The sequence below is a fragment of the Carcharhinus amblyrhynchos genome, chromosome 12 (assembly GCF_965287045.1).
Source record: "Carcharhinus amblyrhynchos chromosome 12, sCarAmb.v2.hapA, whole genome shotgun sequence".
NCBI lineage: Eukaryota > Metazoa > Chordata > Chondrichthyes > Carcharhiniformes > Carcharhinidae > Carcharhinus > Carcharhinus amblyrhynchos.
The window spans coordinates 13,398,502-13,424,356 of record NC_137335.1 but is presented as its reverse complement, the minus strand read 5'-3'; the positions used below and the strand labels follow the sequence as shown (position 1 = coordinate 13,424,356).

The 25,855-nt window shown below is 44.9% G+C and overlaps 1 protein-coding gene across 3 annotated transcripts in view; it reads left to right on the top strand.

Annotated features, from left to right (window-relative positions):
* Positions 1 to 25,855, top strand: part of LOC145350784 (ras and Rab interactor 2-like) — a 156,979-nt gene that overhangs the window by 118,915 nt on the left and 12,209 nt on the right. For all 3 annotated transcript variants that reach the window (XM_080200072.1, XM_080200073.1, XM_080200074.1), the window contains 5 exons: positions 5,924 to 6,035; positions 9,148 to 9,220; positions 10,003 to 10,094; positions 10,784 to 11,908; positions 20,732 to 21,037. In XM_080200072.1, the coding sequence (XP_080056198.1) occupies positions 5,924 to 6,035; positions 9,148 to 9,220; positions 10,003 to 10,094; positions 10,784 to 11,908; positions 20,732 to 21,037 (1,708 nt within the window). The remainder of the gene's footprint in view (positions 1 to 5,923; positions 6,036 to 9,147; positions 9,221 to 10,002; positions 10,095 to 10,783; positions 11,909 to 20,731; positions 21,038 to 25,855) is intronic.

Here is a 25,855-nt window from a genome sequence, read left to right as displayed (position 1 = left end):
ATTAGGTGGTTTTCACATTAACTTCATTGCAGTGTTAATGTAAGCCTACTTGTAACTAATAAATAAACTTTAAACTTAGATTTAAACAGGAGAATTGAGAATCTCAAATAGAGGGATCTAAGAACTGATGTAGATTGCCAAGGACACAAATGGTGGGCAAGAGGAACTTGTTGGATAAACTGGTCTGCAAACAATTCTCATTGCCAGAAAAGGTTAATTCTAAGAATATATTTTGGTTTTATTACTTCCCTGTGCTTTTATCAGATGGTTCCAGTCATGGCATTTGAAATGATTAATAGTTAATCTGGAGCTTGCCACCAAAATAAATATGCCAACTGTCCCAAGTTCGACTTGGACTATTTTTTAAAATTTTATTATTGTCACAAGTCGGCTTACGTCAACACTGCAATGAAGTCACTGTGAACATCCTCTAGTCGCCATACTCCGGCTACTGTTCGGGTACGCTGAGGGAGAATTTAGCACCTAACCAGCGTGTCTTTTTAGAGTGTGGGAGGAAACCGGAGAACCCGGAGGAAATCCGTGCAGCCACAGACAGAATGTGCAGACTCTATACAGACAGTGACCCAAGCCAGGAATCAAAACTGGGTCCCTGGCTCTGTGAGGTGGCAGTGCTAACCACTGTGCCACCAAGCCACCCTCCACGTGGTTCTTCCTGTCTCTTCGTAAGTCAACATTACCTGATCCAAACATCCCTTACAGTGCCCTGCTAGACCACCTTATCATTGCAGTTCAGTTCAGTTTGTGACCCCTTGCTGTGTGCCTGCTATACTAGGAGTACAACAGAAGAAAAGAGGAGACTAAAATGCGAAGCCCAACGCAAATATTGTCACATCTTAAGTCATAGAATTTTCTAGCATAAATGGAGCCCATTAAATTTGCATTTACTCCCTTGAGTTTCAGTCCTTTATCACATCTTTCCCTTATCGTTTTTAATTATTCTTTTCCAAACTTCCTTTTTAAAAGTGATTAATGTGAAATATTCCTTATCTCAATAGCACTCTGCATCAAACTATTTCCCCTTGTTACCTTTTTCCTTTGTTTATTTGATGGTGATATAAAATTTATGCCTTCTAATTACTTACCAGCCAATGAAAGTGGTTTCTCAGTATTAATCTTACAAAAGCTACTCATAATTTTGACCAAATGTTTTCCCTTCTAGTGAAATTTCAGTTTCTCCAGTCTCTCCTCAAATGTTAAAAATATATTGCGGCAACTTTAGGCATTGGAAGACAAATAAATCATGGTTTCTGGGTTTAAAACCTTAAGCCCAGCTAATCTTTTTGAAGCTTTTATCATTTGGTATTTCGTTTCTTTATTCATCTTGCACTTAACTGGCGCTAAATTTCATCCAATATCCACGTGTTCAGTCTCCTCTCCACCTATAGTCTCCTTCCCGGTTATCGTAGAATCCCTACAGTGCAGGCGGAGACCATTCAGCCCCTCAAGTCTGCATTGACCACAATCCCACTAAGGCCCTATTTCCATAACGCCACATACTTACCCTGCTAATCCCCTGACACTAGGATCAATTCAACATAGCCAGTCAACCTAACCCGTATATCTTTGGACCGTGGGAGGAAACTGGAGCACCTGGAGGAAACTCAAGGGGAGAATGTGCAAACTCACGAAGACAATGACCTGAGGCCAGAATTAAACCCAGGTCCCTGGTGCAATGAGACAGCAGTGCTAACCACTGTGCCATGGTGCCACCATTGTATTCTGACAGTTGTACCCTCCATATCTGAATGCAGGTCAGTTTTACACATATTGAGAAGAACGATGATCTGAACACTGATATTTAAGGACACCTTTGTTCACATCTCTGCCAAAAAGCCACTGGCCGCTGTTCTGTCTTCTGTCTTTTATGCCAGTTTCCTGACGAGGTCATGGTCCCCTGTGTCACATGACTTCTGAACATCCAAACACGCAACGTATACTGAATATTTTCATGTAAGCAGTTTGTTATCCTCTCAAAGGACTCCTAAGTTTGATACAGTCCTAATTGCCTTTGACAGATTCTTGCTAGTTACCCTCAAATAACCTTTCCTCAAAATCTTGCTGCTGTTTACACCAGCATGATCTTTCTGTCCTGCCAATGGCATACCCCTGCCACAGGTCTCCCGGTGGCGAGGAGTGTAGTCAACAGGATACCCCATTGACAATGGGCAGACCATAAGATCCCACCACCAGCAAGCGGCATGCTGCCTCCTGCCATGGAGGGAGAGAAAAATCCCACCCGTTGTCTTTGTAGTTGAGTAATTTTACCGTGTATTAGTGTCTTTGAAAGCCTAGTGTTAAGAACAGGATGGGGTTAATTTAAACATGAATTTCTTGTCTCGCCACCCATCCGTAAACGGGAAGGTGTTTTGATTTGCTCTCCCCCCACCCCCCTCCACCCATATAAACGTATTTCCCAACACCTGTTTTGGTGTGATCCAACTTTCTAGTAATAACCCCACAGTAAACCTGAGATAGGATGAATCCAAAGGGTCAAGTTTATTTGCACATACTCAAAATGCAGGGGGAGTGTCACAATGTTGTCTTCTTTGCATTCACACAGTAAAAAAGGGGATGGAGAAAGGAAAGATTACAGGGCAGAGACTCCAGAATAAAGAAATATTGTTTTGCGTGGTTTCTGGAGTCCAGAATCAAAGTCAAATGAGGTATTCCTTCACAGAGGTCAGTGAGATGAAAACCAATGTTTGTTAATTCACTTTTCTGGTGGTGTTGACTTCACGTAAGCATACAGAGATGCCTCAGTTTGGGAGGCGATGATACAGAATCCTCTGTGGCAGCAGAGTAGAAGAGACCAGGTGTCCCATTTGAGCACCTTTGTCTACGATGCTGCGAGTTAGATGGTTAAGTGGCAGACTGAGACTTTGCATTTCAGCAAGGCAGTATTGGTCCTGTCAGCTAGATGTTCATGTCACATGACACTTACCTACACAAAACTTTGGCAAAGGATGTGCATCCTCTTGTCTGGCTCCCTGCGATTGTGGAATGCCTCAGCCATTAAGAATTGAAAGAAAGGTTACAGGGCCCTTTGTCTTAGCAGGCAAGACTCCAGTCCGCCAGCCTTGGGGGGGGGGTTTGGTTAGTGTCTCTTCCGGGACAACAAGGTGCAAGTTTCTCCAATACGTCCAGATAGCTCCTTTTGTTCGGGGGCACAGTCTTTGTCTGCTTCTAGATTTTTAGCGATAGCAAGGAACACGTCTCTATACATTTTGTTTTTTAAAAATTATACGACGCGAGATCTTAGTCCCCTCACACTAGCCATTACCAATATTAAGTTGACTATTTTAAAGTGAATTTATTTATCTGTTGTTGCACCTATTGAAATAGTTGTACCATTATCTGCATACCAGGAATAAAGGGTAACTTAGGGGTTAATAAGAGTGAGGAAATTACGGTAATTAGTATCAGCAGAAAAATTTAAAGAATTTAACTTTGACAGATCTCCAGGATCTGATTGCTTGCATCTGCGGGCTCTGAAGAGATCGCTACAAAGACAACGGATGTCCTGGTTTTGAGTTTTCAAAATGCCCTAAATTCTAGGGCAATCCCAGCAGTTTGCAAATTAGTAAATGTAACAAACATTTGTACCCAAGGAAGGCAGGTGTGAGAAAGCCAGGAACCACAGGCCAGTTAACCTGACATCAGTTGTCAGGAATGCTGGAGTATCTTATTAAATAAATATAACAGTGCACTTAAAAAAAAATCATAGGATGGTCAAAGATGGCATGTTTTTTTGAAAGGCAGATCGTGTATGGCAGATGCTGTTAGAGCTTTGTGAGGACGTATCCAGTAGGGCAAGTGTTCTTGGATTGCTAAAGTGCCGCACAAAGGTTAATATGATGTTGGGTGTAATATATTAGCATGGATGGAATCATAGAGGTTTACAGCATGGGAACAGGCCCTTCGGCCCAACTTGTCCATGCCGCCCTTTCGTTTTGAACCCCGAAGCTAGTCCCAATTGCCCGCATTTGGCCCATATCCCTCTATACCCATCTTACCCATGAAACTGTCTAAATGCTTTTTAAAAAACAGAATTGTACCCACCACTACTACCTCCGAGGATTGGTTAACAAACGCAAGACAGAGAGCGGGGATAAAGGTTAAGTTTTTATTAGTGTCACAAGTAGGCTTACATTAACACTACAATGAAGTTATTGTGAATATCCCCTAGCCGCCACGCTCCAGCACCTGCTTGGCTACACTGTTGGAGAATTCAGCGTGGCCAATGCACCTAACTGGCGCATCTTTTGGAAACCAGAGCACCCAGAGGAAACGCACACAGACACAGGGAGAAGGTGCAGGCTCTGCACAGATAGTGACCCAAGCTGGCATTGAACCCGGGTTCCTGGCGCTGTGAGGCAGCAGTGCTAACCACTGTGCCACCGTGCTGCCCTTTCAAGGGGGCCTTTTCAAGTTAGCAGGCTGTGCCTTATCGAGTGCCACAAGGATCAGCGCTGCGCCCTTGGCTGTTTACAATGTATATTAATGATTGAGACGAAGGGACCAAGTAACATATCTAAGTTTGCTGACAATAGAATGATAGGTGGGAATGCAAGCTGGGAGGTGGACACAGGTTGCAAAGAGATATTGACAGCTTAAGTTCGTGGGCAATGATTTGATTTGATTTATTTTGTTTTATTCATCTGTGGGACATGGGCGTCACTGGCTGGCCAGCACTTATTGCCATCCCTTGTCGCCCTTGAGAAGGTGGTGGTGAGCTGCCTCCTTGAATCGCTGCAGTCCACGTTCTGTGGCTCGACCCACAATGCTGTTAAGGATGATTGTCACATTACTGTCACATGTATTAATATGCCGTGAAAAGTATTGTTTCTTGCACACTATACAGTCAAAGCATACTGTTCATAGAGAAGGAAAGGAGAGAATGCAGATTGTAGTGTTACAGTCATAGCTAGGGTGTAGAGAAAGATCAACTTAATGCGAGGTAGGTCCATTCAAAAGTTTGACAGCAGCAGGGAAGAAACTGTTCTTGAGTCCGTTGGTACGTGACCTCAGACTTTTGCATCTTTTTTTTAACCACAAAGTGGTAAATGGTGTAAGGTGGGGAAGTGTGAGGCTATTTACTTTGGCAGTAAAAAAAAATAAAAAACGAAGTATGATTTCAAGGAGTGAAACTTGTATATATTAATGTTCAGAGGGATTTGGGTGTATTGTTACAAGGAGAACAGAAAGTTGGTGTAAACAATTTGGAAGGTGTCGGCCTTAATTGCATGAGGGTTGGTGAACAAAAACATGGAAATCTTGCTACGTTTGCACAGGATGTTGGTGAGACCACACCTAGACTACTGCATGCTGTTTGATCTCCATAACTAAGGAAGGATATACTTGCATTGGAGGTGGTACAGCACAGATTTGCTCTGTTGATTCCTGGAATGAAAGGGTAGACCTATAATGAGAGACTGAGTAAATTGCATGTAAACTCTTTGGAGTTTAAAAAATCAGGACATGATGTAATTAAAACATGCAAGATTCTGAAGGGGTTTGACAGGGTAAACACTCAAGACGTTGTTTCCATAGCTGAGGAATCTGGAACATAATGGCACACCCTCAGGAAAAGGGATCTATCATTTTGAACTGAGATGAAGAAATATCCCTTCATCCAAATGGGGGTGAATTTTTGGAATTTTCTACCCAGATGGTTACAGTTGTCCCATTGTTGTACATGTTTTAAGACTGAGATTGACAGATGTTCGGTGTCTCAGTGAATTGAAGGATATGAAACGTGGGTTCAAAAGTCGAGTTGAGGCTGAAAATCAGCTCTGGTCATATTGAATGGCAATGCGGGCTTGACGGGCTGAATGGGCTACATCTGCTCCTACTTCTACTGCTCTATCATGTTCAACATCACGGTATCTGTTTATTATAACAGATCTTTCTGGTCCGGAAATCATGCAGGACACAGAAGAAGGTCATATCCATGCGTTTGCCTGAATCGGGATCTCATTCTGTTCAAGATTTTCCAATAAAGGAGAGCCAATACAGTAAGTACACTCCATCTTATTCTATTGCAGTTCAAGACCTTTGACTTGCTACATAGATTGTGCAACACAGAGACTGGTTCAGACTAATCACTGCTCGTTGGCTCTGCTCGAACCTCCTCCTGTCTTTCTTCATCCAACTCTCTCAACATCATGCTCCAAAAACGCATCCATATTGTTTAATTCGGTCAACTCCCTAATTGTGGTCCATTCCGCACTCTCACCACCTCTCACCGAATCATAAAGTCCCTACAGTGCAGAAGGAGACCGTTCAGCCCATCGAACCTGCACCGACAACAATTCCAACCAGGCCCTATCCCCATGACTCCACTTATTTACCCTGCCAGTCCCCGTGACACCAAGGAGCAATTTAGTACGGCCAATCAACCTAACCCGCACGTCATTGGAGGAAACTGCGGCACCCGGAGGAAACCCGCGCAGAGACGGCGAGAACGTGCAGACTCCACACAGACAGTGACCGGAGGCCGGAATTGAACCCGGGTTCCCGGCGCTGTGAGGCAGCAGTGCTAACCGCTATGCCACCCTGCAGTTGGTAAAGATCTTCTAGATTCCTGATTTGATATCTTGGGTGACTATCTGCCTGTAACTTTGCTCTTCCCCACAAGTGGAGACAGCATGCCTGTGTCTATGCTATCAAATCCATCCAAAGTTTTAGGGACCTCCCTTACCTCAGCCTTCTGCCTTCAAGAGAAAAGGGACCCACCTGTTCGACTTGCACCATGCACGAAAAACTCAGCAGGACAAAACCATCCACTTCATTGACACTCCATCCACCACCTCAAACATTCACTTCCTGCACCACTGGTGTACAGTGGCAGCAATGTGTATGATCTACAACGTGCACTGCAACGAATCACCAAGAACCCTTGGACAGTACCTCCCAAACTCATGACTTCTACCACTTAGAAAAACAAGGACAGCAGACACATGGGAACACCACCACCTGCAAGTTCCCCTCCAATCGCACATCATCGTGACTTGGAATCTTATTACCGTTCCTTTGTTGAGCCAAAATCCTGGCATTCCTTCCCTACACGGTGCTGTGGATGCACCTACACCACGCGGATTGCAGTGGTTCGAGAAGGCAGCTCACCACCACCTTCTGAAGGGTAGTTAAGAATGAGCAATAAATGCTGGCTTAGCCAGTGACACGCCACATCCCATGAAATAATTTTTAAATTGGACACCTTTCCCTCCCTCCTTACAGTTTGTTTGCTATCCTCTCCCTTCCCCGAGTTGTATTTTTCCCTCCATCGCCAATTTCCATTTCTTTCCACCCTTCTCTCTTTCCCCTGCAGTTTGCATATCTCTCACTTTTCCTTCACCTGGATCGCTTTCTCTCTTCCCCTCCGTCCGACGATCAGTTTCTGCTGCTCTCTTTCCCCAAAATGCTCCCTCAGGATGTGGGAGTTTCTGAGCAATTTTCATTGGTGCAGTCACGGTCAGTAGTAAAGCAGTTTGTTCACATAAACAGGGAAACCAACAAGATTTGCTTGCCAGCCATGACGGCAGGGACATTTGATTTGATTTGATTTGATTTCATTTATTATTGTCACATGTATTAGTGTACAGTGAAATGTATTGTTTCTTACGTGCTATAGAGACAAAGCATACTGTTCATAGAGAAGGAAAGGGGCGAGTGCAGAATGTAGTGTTACAGTCATAGCTGGGGTGTAGAGAAAGATCAGCTTAACGTGAGGTAGGTTCATTCAAAAGCCTGACAGCAGCAGGGAGGAAGCTGTTCTTGAGTCAGTTGGAACGTGAGCTCCGACATTAATATCTTTTCCCTGACGGAAAAAGGTGGAAGAGAGAATGTCCGGAATGCGTGGATTCCTTAATTATGCTGGCTGCTCCGCTGAGGCAGCGGGAAGAGTAGACAGAGTGAATGGATGGGAGGCTGGTTTGCGTGATGGACTAGGCTACATTCATGATCTTTTGTAGTTTAGTTGTAATCTTGGGCAGAGCAGGAGCCCATACCAAGCTGTGATACAACCAGAAAGAATCCTTTCTCTGGTGCATCTGTAAGGGTTGGTGAGTGTCATAGCTGACATGCCAAATTTCCTTAGTCTTCTGAGAAAGTAGAGGCGTTGGTGGGCTTTTTTTTAACTAAAGTGTCGGCATGGGGGGGGGACATTGCACAAATGGAAATGGTGCACGCAGAAACTGATTCCCCTGAATCATCAACGCCTGATAAACCAAGGGTGAGATTTCTCTCGCTGTCTGTGGCATGTTTCGCAGCAGCGGGGGCAGTGTGTCGCTTGCTGGCAGTGGATTCTTATGGGTCCGCCATTATCACTAGTGCTTCCCATTGAACACCCCTTGCCATCAGGAATACCACAGCGGGGATGCGCCATCGGTGGGACCATAAGATCCCGCCAGTGTAAACAGCAGCAAAATTTCAATGCAATCGTTTTATTCCTGTAGAATCACACCCAAGGTGGCATGGTTGGAAACTTCAATTCCCATTGCAAACATGGCTGCCCCAATTTTTTGCTTTCACCAAAGTTGGCAATATGCCTTTGTGTAACTTTCAAATATTGACATTCTCCGGAAAAAAATAAGTCAATATTGGCAGCATGTGTGGGGTACATTAGACAGCTGTTAGCCTTGTGTTTACCAAGTGGGTGGCTCCACTGATAGGGAAGCAGGAAAATAGGGTCGGATTTTCAAGCCATCTGCTCAATGAAACCCAAGGCCCATAATGAAAATAACTTGTGTTCTTTTATGGCTCTCTAAACGCCGCCTGCAGATAACTTAAATAAGCCTTTGTTTATTTCTGTTCAGAAAGGTAGACCTTTCCAATAAACCCTTGAGGATGTTAGTGCGAGCGTGGAACAAGTTCATTTTGGCATGCGAATGGACCCAGCACAGCTGGTTTAGCTTAAAGTGAGCAGTCATGTCTGCCAGATCTGTCTCAAAACAGACGTGGGGTGTTTTTTTTTGTTAGTAGTGAAGACTTGTCATAGGATACTTGGGTTAATTTACTGCGCAGCTTTAACAGAATACCCTGTGCTGCCTAATGGATTTTTCATATGCTCCTTTCTGCTTTGTAAGGGGGATCTGCTTATTCATTTTCCCTTTTCTCGCTGCGCAGCTTTCTCACTGGAAGGATCTTGCCTGAGCTTCGCAGACTTGTTTAGGCTCATCGCTTTCTACTGTATCAGCAGGTAAGAGGGGCGAGCGAATGTAAATATTGCGATCTGCCCACGTGCAAAAACCGCACGTTAGAAGTTCAGAAGCTTCCCCTTTGTGTGTCTGCCCCCTGCTCCATCCTCACATGCCCACACCCGTATATTGGTGCTGTCATCCTAGGCTACAAAAGCAACCACTTCCTGTTGGATCAGCACAGGAAATACTTGATTAAATAGTTGAGCAATTCCGGATAGATCCTGGGGAATTTCTTTTTCAAAAATACAAGTTTCTCCAAATTAAAGCAAAGTCGATACACGTGTGAAGGAACTAATTGGTACGGAGGGGGAGGGCGGCGGTTGTGTTGGCAATGGGGTAATCCTTAGAAAGTGAAATGTTTTTCACTGCACACCTGCTGTATAATTAGCGTGGATTAGCGTGCATAAGTGGATTCATTGAGCAGTGCAATGTCTAAAGAGTGTTTTCAGTCCAACTCGCATACCGATTCGATTCAAATAAGGAAAATTTGCATTTTGAGTTTAAAATGGGACTAAAGGGAAAGTTGCAAACTTTTTTGAGGCGAGTACTTGCCTGGAGGTCTGGTCGATGTTTACCAGAGCAGAAAGGAATGCGCGCATATTATTATCAGAGAATTTCCTTTGTCATTTAATGATCAGGTGAGCCAGCCAAAACTTCTCTGGGACTTCCCACATTTTCCAAAATCTTGCCTGACAGACTCATCTGGATTCAATATTGTCTTTCGTGACACTAAATTCTGGCTTTCATTTTTTTTCCCCGTTCCACCCCCCCCAAAAAAAAGGGACGTGCTGCCTTTCCCTTTAAAATTGCCTCATGGAATCACAGCTGCCAAGACTGAGACAGAGCTGGAAGCAATTGCATTCTTGGGTCTGGGTGAGTACATTTTGGGCGCACAGATATCTGGTTGGAAGTGCGAGATGGAGATACTGTAGGGCCTTTGATCAGTAGGAAATACTCAACTCATTCAGAAGTGGCCAAAGCTGATACAATGGGCTATCTCCCTCCTTTTAAACCCAGAATCAAATAAAATTTGATTGCATTTGTGAATGGCACTTTGTGCGCGATAAGACTTGATCATTTTGATTTTGGACCGAGTCACGGTGGCACAGTGGTTAGCCCTGCTGCCTCAAAGCGTCAGGGACCCAGGTTCAATTCCTGGCTTGAATCACTGTCCGTGCAGAGCCTGCACACTCTCCCCATGTGTGCGTGGGCTGCTCCAGTTTTCTCCCACAGTCCGGCTGGCTAGGTGCGTTGGCCAGGTGAAGTTCTCCCTCAGTGTACCTGAACAGGTGCCGGTGTGTGGCGACTGGGGGATTTCCATTGCAACATCGATTGTAAACCTTACCTGTGACACTAATAAATAAGCCTAAACTTAAAAAGCAGTCTGTCACTGGAATCGCTTTCCCATTCGTGGAGTGGTCTTTTGAAGAGGTTGTGGTGGAATCCAGTTACAGATACATCTCGGTCCCTCATGGGGTTAATTTCTGATCCGTAATGACGTGTGCTGGATGGAAACTAAAGCCCGTCTGTTCTCAACTTTTTATTACATTCTTTTGTTTCAGAGTTCTGGAGTTCTCCTGTGTACAAGAGAGTAGCCAAGAATCCTGCACCTCCTACCAGTCCTCTCGGAACAGGCAGCCTGTGCACACAAACGAAGCAGCCCTCTCTCTTAAATGGAGTGCATTCCATACGAACACGGACGCCTTCGGAGCTGGAATGCAGCCAGACCAATGGTGCTCTGTGCTTTATAAATCCCCTCTTTTTGGAAGTGCACAGCAAAGATAACAACGGCAGCCTGAAAAGGCAGTGTGCAAAACCCCGGGAGACGGGGAGGCCCTACTCTCCCCCACCCAGACCACCGCCCCCACGGCTGAACCTGAATATGAACCAGGCGGTCAGCCCGGCCACGGGCAGCGGTCAAGCAGGTGAAGATGTTGGCGGGCTCCGGCAGCCGGAGACCAAAGCTGTCCCGATCCCACCGCCCCGCAGCAAGAAGCAGGCCAGCAGTTCGGAGACGGAAAGAAACTCGACACCTACGCTGAGGGCTGCAGAGAAAAGTTTGGATTACACGGCAGAGGAGGCTGTAACTGCTGGAGGCAAGGGTGAGACTGAACTGTTGCAGAACCTGAGTGACAGCGCTGAAGGATCAGCTGGAAATAATATCAGCACCCAAATCCTGGAAATCAAAGAGAGACAGCGGCTGAGTGACATGAGCATGTCCACTACCTCTACGGAGTCGGACTCCAGCACTATGGACGTGGAGCGCAACTGCCCTTATAATCACGAAGGGGACACAAACAGCAGCCTGGAGGATTCGGATGCCGAGAGCGACCAGGAGGTTGCCCCCCCACCCTGCACCCCCAAAAAGAAAAGGCACAGCCCCTTCGTCTTCCCGAAGATCGTCAAGTCGCACATTCAGAAGGTGAGTGGCGTTTTCAGCTCCTTCATGACTCCGGAGAAGAGGATGGTTAAGAAGATTGCAGAAATGTCCCAGGACAAGCGCACCTACTTTGGCTGCTTGATTCAGGACTACATCAGCTTTTTCAAGGAGAATAAGGACTGCCACGTCTCCAGCACGGATATGCTGCTCACCATTCGCCAGTTCATGACCCAGGTTAAAAGTTACTTGATCCAGAGCTCAGAGTTGGACCCGCCAATAGAATCCCTCATCCCAGAAGATGAAATAGGTGAGCAGATTCTTGGTCCTGTGTTACTGTGATGTTTAAAAGTAAGTTTCATTCTGTCCTCCTCCACAGCTTGCTAAGATGCAGTGGTCTGATGTATGGAAATAGTTAACTTCTGGAGGAGGCAGTTAAGTTTCTGCTCATGTGTTGAGATTTACGATGCATGTTAGTGAAGGTTTAAGTGTTGTGACTTACTGTGTATGTTAGTGAAAGGGGAAACACGATTTCCCCTTGATGCCTGTTGCAAATGTCTCAAGTTAGTCTGACTTTAAGGTGGAGGGGAACAGTGTTGATATTAAGATTGGTGTGTGAAGAGTTTGAAGTGCTTCAGGTGTCTTTGAAAAGGCACGGGGGAGGGAGGGGGGGGGATGGAGAGGAACGCATAAACTAGTCTGTAACTGTGCAGCCTTTGGAGAGCCAGTTCTTTCCTGTTTCGAGAGGCTTAATTCAGTGGTGCGATAAATTTGTGATCTGATGATGTAAGTCATGTCGAAACGCATCGCGTGTGTGTGTGTGTGTGTGTGTGTGTGTGTGTGTGTGTGTGTGTGTGTGTGTGTGTGTGTGTGTCACCTGCCACAACTGTGCCGTTCAATGTTTGCTGGCATTTCTCCCTCTTTTGTGAACAAAGGTTCCTCATTTATTCTCGAAGGTTGCTCCTATTAGGCAGGCTCGCAGGGCTGATTGGCACCGTTTTGCTCCGGCGCTGGTTTTTCTGTTTTATGTTCTTCAAATTTATTTACTAGATCTGTTTGTTTATTAATTTCACGAGGAGGCTTACGTTAACACTGCAATGAAGTTACTGTGAAAATCCCCTAGTTGACACACGCTCTGGCGCCTGTTCGGGTGCACAGAGGGAGAATTTGTGTACCCGAACGGGCACAATGCGCCTAAATGGCATGTCTTTCGGACTGTGGGAGGAAGCTAGAGCACGCGGGGGAAACCCACTCAAGCACGGGGAGAGCCTGCAGACTCTGCACAGACAGTGACCTAAGCCAGGAGTCAAACCCAGGTCCCTTGCGGCTTGTGGTATTGGTTGTATAAATTGAACTCACCTGGGTCTCACTCGAAAGCAGCCAGAAATTAAAAAACAAGTTTAGTTATATGTAACATACTTCGTTATATAAATACATTCATCACCAGACCATTTTGCAAAGCTTCTGAGGGCATGAGAACAGAACTTTTCATGAGGGTTATACTTTTGGCTGAGTCATGTGTTTATAGTTCTGGTGTTAGGATATAGGTGAAAAAGTATTTTCTTGCAAGGGCTTAGGGTGGCACAGTGGTGGGCACTGCTGCCTCACAGTACCAGGGACTTGGCTCTAAATTTAGCCTTGGGTGACTGTGTGGAGTTTGCACGTTCTCCCTGTGTCTGCATGGGATCCCTCCAGGTGCTCCGGTTTCTTCCCGCACATCAAAGATGTGCTGGTTAGGTGGATTGGCTGAGAAAATTGGCCCTTGGTGTCCAAAGATGTGCTGGTTAGGCAAATTGGCTGTGCTAAATTGTCCTTTAATGCCAGAGAGATTAGCAAGGTAAGTATTTTGTTATGGAGAAAGGGCCTGGTTGAGATTATTGTAAGGGCAGGTTGGTTGGGCTGAATGGCCTCTTTCTGCACTGTAGGCTTTCTGTGATTCTATTCTATGGATTTTAGCAACAGTTGTAGGAAAATAATCAACACCCACAAAACTTGTCAGCAGTCAGGGCAAGTTCAAGAGAACTATGTGACTTTTCAGTAGTTTTCAGTTTTGCAAATTATTCAAAAGACAAAAATCAGCCGAGAATTGAATTGTAGGTTATTTAGTTCTAGCTAGAGTAATAGTTGTCACAGTGAGCTGTTGGAGCAGGAAGTTGTTCAGCCGAAGGCCTAAATAATGTTTTGTTTAGCTGAATTGTCAAACCCAGGCCAAGTCCTTCCAGTGTAGATGCACACACAATGTAAATGTAGGGAATGACTGCCAACGCCCACTCGCCTGCAGTTGCAGGATGCAGATTCCGTTCTTCAATCTAACGCTGAATTGCCATTGCAAACAGGTGGCGGGGAAGTGGCGGAGGGAAAACCCCTGCCCTGCATAAAGAGAGAAGGGATGATCCAGTTAGCGCATGGTCTGTAGGATGCACAGTGATGCTGTTTGTGACCAATTCACAGCAGAAAGTCTCAGTCAAGGGCAGAAATTGAAGGGTAAAGGCCTTGGTTGGGGAGGAGGTTTGGAAAAAAAAGTTAAAATCTATGGCTGTTATTTTTAATAAGAGTAAAAAAAATCTCACAACAGCAGGTTAAATTCCAACAGGTTTATTTGGTAACACAAGCCACAAGTTTTCGGAGCGCAGCCACTTCATCGGGTAGGTGGGAGTTCTATTCACAAACAGGGTATATAAAGACACAAACTCAATTTACAAAATAATGGTTGGAATGCAAGTCTTTACAAGTAATCAAGTCTTAAAGGTACAGACAATGTGAGTGGAGAGAGGGTTAAGCACAGGTTAAAGAGATGTGTATTGTCTCCAGCCAGGACAGTTAGTGAGATTTTGCAAGCCCAGGCAAGTCGTGGGGGTTACAGATAGTGTGATATGAACCCAAGATCCCGGTTGAGGCCATCCTTGTGTGTGGAACATGGCTATCAGTCTCTGCTCAGCGACTCAGCGTTGTCGTGTGTCGTGAAGGCCGCCTTGGCGAACGCTTACCCAAAGATCAGAGGCCGAATGCCCGTGACCTCTGAAGTGTTCCCCAACAGGAAGGGAACACTCCTGCCTGGTGATTGTTGAGCGGTGTTCATTCATCCATTGTTGTAGCGTCGACGTGGTCTCCCCCATGTACCATGCCATGGGACATCCTTTCCTGCAGCATATCAGGTAGCAACATTGGCTGAGTTGCAAATGTATGTACCGTGTACCTGGTGGATGGTTTTCTCATGTGAGATGACAGCATCCGTGTTGATGATCTGGCACACCTTGCAGAGGTTGCTGCGGCAGGGTTGTGTGGAGTCGTGGTCACTGTTCTCCTGAAGGCTGGGTAGTTTGCTACAGACAGTGGTCTGTTTGAGGTTGTGCGCTTGTTTGAAGGCAAGAAGTAGGGGTATGGGGATGGCCTTGGCGAGATGTTCATCTTCATCAATGACATGTTGAAGGCTCTGGAGGTGGAATGGCTTTTCCATTCTGGGAAAGTACTGGACGACGAAGGGTACTCTGTCCGCCGTGTCCCATGTTCCCGTGCCCCGCCACCTGTTTGCAATGGCAAGACCACTACTTGCCAGGGCTTGCAAAATCTCACAAACTGTCCTGGCTGGAGACAATACATATCTGTTTAACCTGTGCTTTACCCTCTCTCCACCTACATCATTTGTACCTTTAAGACGTCGTTACCTGTAAAGACTCGCGTTCCAACCATTATTTTGTAAATTAAGTTTGTGTCTTCATATGAACTGTTTGTAAACAGAACTTAGCTGATGGAAGAGTAGTGCTCTGAAAGCTTGTGGCTTGTGCTACCAAATAAACCTGTTGGACTTTAACCTGGTGTTGTGAGACTTCTTACTGTGTTTACCCCAGTCCAACGCCGGCATCTCCACATCTTATTTTTAATAGCAGTATCCTGCCCTTTTTTTTTATAGCCAGAGAAAAGACAGATGCTAATGGATAGTTTGTTGTGTTCCACTCTGCTTAAATTTCCCCTTTTTAAGGGTTTGCTCTGTACGCCCACCCCTCAGCCCCTGACAACACCATATTTAACAACCCTAATAAGTCACAAGGATCTGGAAGAAGCGAAGTCGCTGACTAAGCATACGCTTGCCATCTGCTGAACAGATTTAGGCATCTTTTGAAGCAGAAAGTCAGGAGTCTGATCAGAATGTTGACTTCCTTTTCCATGTGGTTTTTTTTTTAAATGGCAGGGTACAGATGCCATGGTAACTTTTAAAAGTCCCAGAATGGTATGAAAAGAATGAGAAGTCTGTTATGAAAGCAGAAAAGGAGCAAACGGGTTAATGACGTTTAAAATACAATTTAGTTATTAGTCACAAGTAAGGCTCACATTAACACTGCAATGAAGTTAGTGTGAAATTCCCTGAGCCGCCACACTCTGGCGCCTGTTCGGGTCAACACACCCTAACCAGCACATCTTTCAGAATGTGGGAGGAAACCGGAGCAAACCCCCACACAGACACGGGGAGAATGTGCAAACTCCACATAGACAGTGCCCCAAGCCAGGGATCTTACCCGGATCCCTGGCGCTGTGAGGCAGCAGTGCTAACCACCGTGCCGCCGCCCACAGAAGGAGAGGAGAGAAAACTGCACATCAGCAGGCTCGGTCTGTTCTGATGAAAAGTCTGCACTTAAAAGCATCAACTCGTCTTTGCTCTTTGTTTTCTTTTTGCGTTTTTGTTTCATATTTTAATCAACCAAATTGAAAATAATAATGCTGGGACTCGCTGTGCACTGCCAGGATCTTCTTTCGCCATTCCAAAATCGGACAGAATATGGATAATGTTAAAACAAAGAAAAGAGTCAGCAAAAGTGGAAATAAATGCGAACCACAGATTCCAGTTGCTAAAAATAATCCCCACAATATTGCCTGCAGCCAAGTAATGATGTCATTTGCTTTTGCCTCCTCTCTGGTGTTTTGCAGAAACCAAAAAACTGAATTGCACAAGAACTGCTGGGACTAGCAAGTAAATGAAGCTAGTTAACCCTCAAGCTGCTGCTCCGCTCCAGTGCCCCTGCTTAGCTAATCTGAGTAAGAAGTCTCACAATACCAGATTCGAGTCTAACCAGTTTATCTGAAGGCCAATCAAATAAACTGGTTGGACTCGAACCTGGTGTTGTGAGACTTCTTACTGTGTTTATCCCAGTCCAACGCCAGCATCTCTACATCATAGCTAATCTGAGACAGCTCGAGGAGAGTTTAGGATCGGTAAGACTTGGAGGCCGGAGAGATGGCTAGCCAAGTGAGTTTGTTTGCAGTCTGCAGGAGATGGATAAAAAAACCCATTAAAACCAACTTTCACTCGCCCTACACGTGGCTGCTTTAACGACTGGGGAAGGGAGGGAGGGAGGGCGGAAGGAAGGAAGATGAATCTTTGAAGTCCTGCCTGTTAGTCCTGCCAACCTCTGTGTGGCGTTCCAGGATGTAATAAGTCTTCAGAGGCAGAATTCCCTTCACCAAAATCCCTTTGGTTACAATCCCAACATGAGTGTGCAGAGTGCTATCGGTCAGCAGTCTATCTTCAGGAGTGCCAGAGGAACTGACTTTTCTGGTTATTAAAGGAAAGAAAAGATTCCCTGATTAGCCCATCAATTCACTCCTTGATCAGGGAGTTCATATTCTGATGGACCAATCTCAATGGCCTGATTGGAGTCATTGCATGGGGATAGGGCAAGGGAGAGGGAAGATACTCTGTCAAGAGAGTCAGCCTCCTTCTGCACTGTAAGGATTCTGCACTCAGTGCTGGTCCTTGGCAAATAAGGACCCCTGCCCTCCTTCCTGCCTCCCACACTTCAAACCTTGTGTGCACCCCTCCCCCTCATGGTCTGGGGCCATGGACAATTATCCAGGTTGCAAGCTTCTAAAACTGGTGCTACCTCAGTAGATAATTTCAATTCGTCAGTTTCAGTCTCGGAAAGAAACAGCCTGCTTTAAAAATCCATTTGTGTAACCGCCACAGGAGCTGATGAATGTTGGTTCTTAAGTGTAGATATCGATCTGGAGCAGGGTGGACTATTAATGCAGCTTTCAATCCTTCATCCTGTTTTTAATTTTGCCTTGCTGTTGCAATAATAAATGCATCGTTACAAACGTGTGTCTGTCTGTCTGTCTGTGTCTCACATGTGGCACCTATGTGACATGCATTACCTGTGTGTGCACATGCATCAACTTCCCAGGTTTTGAACCATCGGCCATCAACCGCACCAACGTTGAAAAAAGATAAACATTTTCTTCCATGTTTCTGAACACTCAATGCAGTGATTTGATGTAAAAATTCCAAGCTTCTGCTGCCCGTACACTAGTTCACACCAAGTTCCATTGAACCATTGCTCCTGTACTCCCTTAGCTTACAGTGGTTCCCAGTTCCCAAACGCTTATTTCTCAATCCTATATATAAATCATTCCATGGCTTGGCACCCCTTATCTCTGTAGCCTCCTCCTATTTACAACTCTCTGAGAACACTGTTTATCTTCAACTTTGGCCTCTGACCTATTCCTTACATCCTTCATCCCACTTGTATAGACAATCTCCGGCTGTCTCAACTCTACATTCTGGAATTCCCTCATATTCATCCTCTCTCCCCCTTTAGAACAGTTCAAAGATGTGCAGGTTAGGTGGATTGGCCATGCTAAATTGCCCTTTAGTAAGAGGGGCATTAGCAGGGTAAATATGTGGGGTTACAGGGATAGGGGCTGGGTGGGATTGTTGTTGGTGCAGGCTTGGTGGGCCAAATGGCCTCTTTCTGCACTGTAGGGATTCTACAATTCTAGGAGTTCTATGGCAATCCTTAAAACACACCTGTCCTAATGCCTTCTTTGGCTCTGTCAATTTCTGCCTTGATTCTTCTATGGAGCACCTTCTGTCGCATTATTAAAAGTGCCACATAAATGCAGGTTGTTGTTATATCTAATGTTGCCATCATCATGATACAACTGGCGGTTAATTCTTGTAAAAATATTGATTCCTATTTTAAGTTATTTGTCAACACAAAGTGGGAGAACTTTATAAGTCTTTTAGATTAATTAAATTGACAAGTTAAATATTTATGTCTCTGCCTTGTCAGGAGAGTATAATGCTTTGTCAAGCCATATACTTGCAGCCTAAAAAGCATGGGATACACAGTACAACTCTGTGATAGTTACAGCTTTCTAACTTGTACTTTATTGATTAGTGTCACAAATAGGCTTACATTAACACTGCAATGAAGTTACTGTGAAAACCCCGAGTCGCCACACTTTGGCGCCTATTTGGGTACACTGAGGGAGAATTCAGCATGGTCAACGCACCTACCCAGCACATCATTCGGACTGTGGGAGGAAACCTATGTAGTACACAGCTAGCGATCTCCATTCTGAAAAATACCCTTCCACTACTACTCTCTGTCTTCTATAACCAAGCCAATTCTACATCTATCTAGCCCACCCGAATCCCATGTGACTTTAGTTTTTGTACCAGTCTGCTATGTGGGACCTTGCCAAACACCTTACTAAAATCCATACGAATTACATCCACTGCCCTTCCATCATTAATTTTCTTTGTCACTTCTTCAAAAAACTCAATCAAGTTGGTGAGACATGACCTTCCCCATCCAAAATCATGCTGCTGTTACTAACTAGTCAATTTTCCTCCAAATATGCATACATCCCATCCCTCCGTATCTTCTCCAAAAGCTTCCCCACCACTGATATCAGGCCCACTGGCTATTATTCGCTGGATTATCCCTGCATCCTTTCTTAAACAAGGAAGAACATTGGATGTTCTCCAGTCCTCTGGAACCTTGCCTGTGATCAAAGAGGATGTGAAGATATCTGTTAAAGCCCCAGCTCTTTCTCTGCTTGCCTCCCACGGTAACCTGGGATAGATTCTATCCCATCCTGGGGACCTCTCTACCTTAAATACATTTTGGATTTCAGATTATTTTTGGATACTGCATATAAATTTATATTATGGTAGCCTAAGCCTAGGCAAATAAAACGATTGGAAAAGTAAGATGTGGTCACTGAATAGTAAATAAATGAAATAAGTTTCTTTTCCATATGCGTAATAAAAGCATCATAGATAAAGAGTGCAAACAAAGAGACTAGCTGAAGATCGTTAAGGTTCAAAAAGAGTCCAGTTTTTGGATGTGTTTGATTTTTGGATATACTGATGAAGAATACGCACCCTATAGCGTAAAACTTCAAAATGTGACAATGTTCTGCAAACAACCTTTCCTTGTTTGATGTTATGAAAGGGAATACTGTGTCCTTTTGTCATGTAATGAAAAACGGAAGCCTTCCTCTAATTTAGTGGCATAGGAAGCTTCGTGGTGGCACAGTGGTTAGCACTGCTGCCTCAGCACCAGGGACCCGGGTTCAATTCTGGCCTTGAATGGAGTCTGTGTGGAGTTTGCACATTCTCCCCATGTCTGCATGAGGTTGCTTCAGGTGCTCCGGTTTCCTCCCACAATCCAAAGAGGTACAGGTTAGGTGAATTGGCCCCTGTGTGTCCCAATTAGGTTAGGGGGATTATTAAGGGTAAATTCCTGGAGGTACGGGGATAGGGTCTGGGTTAAGTGTACTTTTGAAGAGTTTATGCTGACTCGATGGGCCGAATGACCTACTTCAGCATTTCTAGGATTCAATAAATGTCAGTTGACTTTTCTCCTCTTTTTTGACAGGGACAATTGTGTGACGCACATTAATGTGACCCATAGAATCATAGAAACCCTACAGTGCAGAAGGAGGCCATTCAGCCCATCAAGTCTGCACCGACCACAATCCCACCCAGGCCCTATTCCCCTAACACTACATGTCCACCACGCTAATCCCCCTAACATCCCGCAACACTAAGGGGCAATGTATCATGGCCAATGCATCTAACCAGTACGTCTTTGGACTGTGGGAGGAAACTGGAGCACCCAGAGGAAACCCACGCAGACATGGGGAGAACGTGCAAACTCCACACAGACAGTGACCCAAGCTGGGATCGAACCCAGGTCTCTGAAGCTGAGGCAGCAATGCTAACCACTGCCACCATGCCACGCCTTTGCTATGAAACATTTCTAGTTATTATTTATTATTAGACAGTATTATTTGTAGACCTAACTTGATTTGGATTATAGACTTTTTATTTTTGATAAACCTTTTCCAGATTTTGTTTTGGAGAAAGCGATGCATAAGTGCATTCTGAAGCCCCTGAAATCTTACATCTACGCCACGTTGAAACAATTCCACATCTCCGACGGCTCCTGGAAGCAGCTGAAGGAGAACCTCCTCTTGGTTAAACAGAAAGTGCCTCAGGAGCTGGGAGTCGATGCGGCCGTGCCTGACACTGTTACCTTGGATAAAATAAAGCACAAGTTTTCAAACATGCACAAGGCATACTCTCCTGAGAAGAAGGTGTGTCTACTGCTCAGGGTCTGTAAAGTTATCTACACTGCAATGGAAAACAATTCAGGTATGGTGTTACTTTACTAAATTGGACATTAAAGCAGCAATCAGTTAATGGGTGTCTTTAGTGTGCTGGGAGTGGGTTCATTAAGGACAAGCAGCACAATTGTGAAAGACAAGTCACGTCAGATCAATTTCATTGAAATGACTGAGTACATTAATAAAATGGTGTATTGACTTTCAAAGAGTGTTGGTAAGCTGCCACAGGGCCAGTACTAGACATGAGTCCAGAAGCACAATGCTACTATGCTGAATGATGTCGAATTAAAATTGAATAGGAAGAGCAATGAAGCATCACAGAACCCCTACAGTGCAGATGGAGGCCATTTGGCCCATTGAGTCTGCACCAACAACAATTCTACCCAGGCCCTAAGCCCGTAAACTCATGTGTTTTATCCACTAATCTCCCTTACACTAAGGGACAATTTAGCATGGCTAATCCACCTAACACGCTCGCCTTTGGTCTGTGAGAAGAAACCAGAGTCCCCAGAGGAAACCCACGGAGACACAGGGCGAACGTGCAAACTCCACACAGTCACCTGCGGCCAGAACTGAACCCGGGTCCTTGGTGCTGTGAGGCACCACTGCTCTAAGGAAGGGAGAGTATGGAAGGAAGGGAGACTCTTTGGAACATCAAAGAGTTGAAATTTCAAAGTAAATGGAAGAGGAAGGAGACTTGGAGGTTCAGGTAGATACACATTTGAGAGAGGAACTTTTGTATAGCTATTATAAACTTTAGGGTCTGTTTTAGATATCTCTGGGGTTTAATAATGCTGCTCGCTCTTGTCAGTGGTCTGGGCATCCTATGTTTAGACGCGTGCTCTCATAATTGGGTATCATATCTCTCACCCGTGCCCTCACTTGTACTACACCCAATCTTTTCTTTGGAAAAGTGAGGCCAGATTAATGGAGAATTGGTCTATTTCCCAGACAGCATGTGAACTAGCAGAACAACAAACCAAAGCAAATACCTATTGGTGCATTTTGACTTGCTTCTGGGGAATAAAATGAAGGAAAAAATAATAAACCACACCAAAAAACCCAAAATGAGACATTGGAGGTGAGAGTACAGAGGAAATGTTCGAGCTATAGTGTTCACTGGGTTAGACCACCTGGGTTAAAATGTTGCGATGTTTTGAGATTCTTACTTTGGGACAGATTTCAGGACATGGAGATGGAAGCTATGAAAGGTTCCAAGAGGAAAAGAGACTTTCTGACCCTGCAACAGTGGAAGTTAAGAACCAACCTGATGGAATTGTTGATAAAAGTCTGAATCCAAAGTATGGAAAGAGGAACAAAGAAAGTAGAAGCAGGAGTAGGCCATTCAGCCCTTTGTACCTGCTCTACAGTTCATTTTGGTCATAGCCGATCATCAAATTCAAATCCTGATCCTCCTTTTCCCTCCATATCCCTTGATCCCTTCAGTCCCAAGAGCTATATCTAATTTCTTCTTCAAATCACACAACGTTTTGGTCTCCACTACTTTCTGTGTTAGTGAATTCCACAGATCCACCATTTCCTGGGTGAAGAAATTTCTCCTCACCTCAGTTCTAAAAGATTTACCCCTTATCCTCAAACTGTGACCCCTGGTTCTGGACTTTCCCACCATTGGGAACATTCTTTCTGAATCTAACCTGTCTTAGGAGAGTGCTTATTTTGTGCGCAGTGAGTTGTTGAGTCTTATGTTCCCTACGAGAAACATCGGTGGAGGCAGATTCCATAAATGCTTTTATAAAGCATGTGGTTAAATAGAGGCTGGAGAATGGGATAGTTCTCATAGTGAACAGCCTCTTGTAAAACATAAGACTGTTAAATTATAAGATTTTAGTAATTATGATAAGATTCCAGTAAGTAAATTAGATATTTCCGTGCAACATTCAATCTCTTATTTCCTTTGGGTGGAGGAGTCAGGGGCTTGAGTCAAAAGTTGTTACCACTAAAAATAATGCTTTTTATAAGTATTGGATATTCCCAATTTGCCAGGAAATGGGTTGGATACAAACCTTCGCTGTGTTCTTATGAGGGGAGGTTAAGTAGGTTGGACCTGTACTCATCGGAGTCTAGAAGAATGAGAGGCGACCTTATTGAGATATATGAGATTCTCAAGGGATTTGAAGGGTAAATGCTAAGAGATAGACTCTCCCACAAGGGAGAAACAAGGACCAGAAGGCGTCATCTCAGAGTAGGGGTGGCCCATTTAACACAGCGATAAGGAAGAATTTCTTCTCTGAGGGTAATGAATCTGTAAAATTCTTAACCACAGAGATCTGTAGAGGTTGGATTGTTAATATGCTCAAGGCTGAGAAAGTAAATGAATCAAGGGTTTTGGGGATAAAAACAGGGAAGTGGAGTTGAGGATTATCATTTCAGGGCAGTCAGGATCTCAATGAATAACAGCACAGACTCAATGGGCCGAATGGCCTACTTCTGCTCCCAGGTCTTATGGTGTCCTCAGAATAGCACCCTCTAGTGGAGCAATGTGAATTTCCATTCCCACGCTCAATGTTCCTCCCACTAACCCAGCACTGCGGTTACACATTAGTGGCAACACAGATGAGCTTCATTAACCCTTGCTACTTTACCTGAAAGTCATCTATATTTGCACACAGCAGCCATATTCGAGTGTCAATAATTTGACGTGTCTGGAAGTAGAGACACATGAACCTATGCAGTGGGCTTTGAGTTTGAAGGGCGGCATGGTGGTACAGTGGTTAGCACTGCTGCCTCACAGCGCCAGGGACCTGGGTTCAATTCCCAGCTTAGGTTACTGTCTGCGCAGAGTCTGCACGTTCTCCCAGTGTCGGTATGGGTTTCCTCCGGGTGCTCCGGTTCCCTTCTGCACTCCAAAGATGTGCAGTTTAGGCAAATTGGAAATGCAAAATTGATCCTTAATGTCAGGGAGGCTTAGCAGGTTACGGGATAGGGCCTGGCTGGGATTGTTGTCAGTGCAGGTTCGATGGGCTGAATGGCCTCCTTCTTCACTGTTAGGGATTCTATGAGAGCATTCATTCAGACACTGTTAAACCCACTTCCGTTGGGAACCAGGAGACACACCTGAAAGGCGCTGGGTTGGTCAGTGCAGAATCACGTAGCGTCATGTAACCTGAATTAAAATCTTAATCGACGTCATGGGGCAGGATTTTCAGAACTTATCCGTGACAGCCCCGCTACCAACCAGAACTGATGGGCACTCTGCCAAAACCCCATTCACCGCAGTAGCACCAGAGAGGCCACTTCCTGCTGATATCGATACTGGCTTCACCCCTTGGAGCTGTCTATTCCAATCTGGTTTCCTTGCACATCCCTGTCACCTTAAATCTCTATGAAACATTTTCAGGCAGATTGGTCATTTTATCAGATACTTAAGGAAGTGAGTTCCAAGAATCAGCCACCTCATTCTTGTTTCAGTGTAAAAATTGAGCGAGCGCCAGAAATCATTGTTCCGTCGTGCCCCTACTGGGTGACTTCTACAGCAAAAGATAGAACTTTTTTTCAATATTACAGCATAAGAGTACACAGCCAGCCACGAAATGGTGTCTAATTGATGGGTTTTAAAAACACCCAAGATTTGAAATGTTTCTGGTGAGTTACAGAGCAGAGAGCTGATACAATGAAAGAAGTTGGGTAGAATTTCCCCGTCCTGCCTGCCACGGGAATCGTAGCGGTCGGGACACGGACCATGCAAAGGTTCGTTGACCTCATTCAGGAAGTTCTGGCCTTGGGGGCAAGCGTGGCCGGAAAATTCCACCCATCAAATCACTTAACCGGCACATATAAGAGTGGCCATTGTGCCTACCTATCCTGACTGGTGTAGAAGGGGCATCAGTCACAATTGAATGAAAGAAGAGAATTCATTTTCAGCTAAATCCAGGACTCTGTTGGCTTGATCAACGCTGCAAGAAGCAGTGTGTACCGATATTTCTGAGGTCGGATGTCCTTGCTATAGGAGGAGTGCAGTGAAGAGTTACCAAACTGATTCCTGGGATGGCGAGAATGATGTATGAAAGGAGATTGAGTCGGTTAGGGTTATACTCATCGGAGGTTAGAAAAATATAGGGGGGCCTCATAGAAACCTCAAGTTCTAACAGGACTAGACAGGGTAGATGCAGGAAGAATGTTGCAGGTGGTGGGGAGTCCAGAACCAGAGGTTATAGCCTAAGGATATGGGGTAAATCTTTTAGGACAGAGATGAGGAGAAATTTCACACATGAGGAGAGTTTCACAATAACTTCACTGCAGTGTTAATGTTAAGTCTTACTTGTGACTTACTTGTAAATAAACTTTAAAATTTCTTCACCAAGAGAGTGGTCAGCCTGTGGAGTTCGCTACCACAAAAAGCAACTGAGGCCAAAACATCTTATGTTTTCAAGGAGTTAGATACAGCTCTTGGGCTGAAGGGGCTCCAAGGATATGGGGTGGGGGGGGGGATCAGGCGGATCAGGCTATTGAGTTAGATGATAAGCTATGATTGCAATGCTCCTATTTTCTATGTTTCTGTATTGACCCTAACTTAAAGCTTTCACCAGTTTGAACATCACTGAAACCAGCCTCCCACCCATTGACACTCTCTACACTTCCCACTGCGTCGGAAAAGCAACCAGCATAATTAAAGCCAGCACCATAGAAAGCATTCTTTCCGGTTGTATCACAGTTTGGTATGGCTCCTGCTCTGCCCAAAACTGCAAGAAACTATAAAAGGTCATGAATGTGGCCCAGTCCATCATGCAAACCAGTCTCCCATCCACTGACTCTGTCTACACTTCCCGCTGCCTCAGCAAGGCAGCCAGCATAATTAAGGACACCACACACCCCGGATATTCTCTCT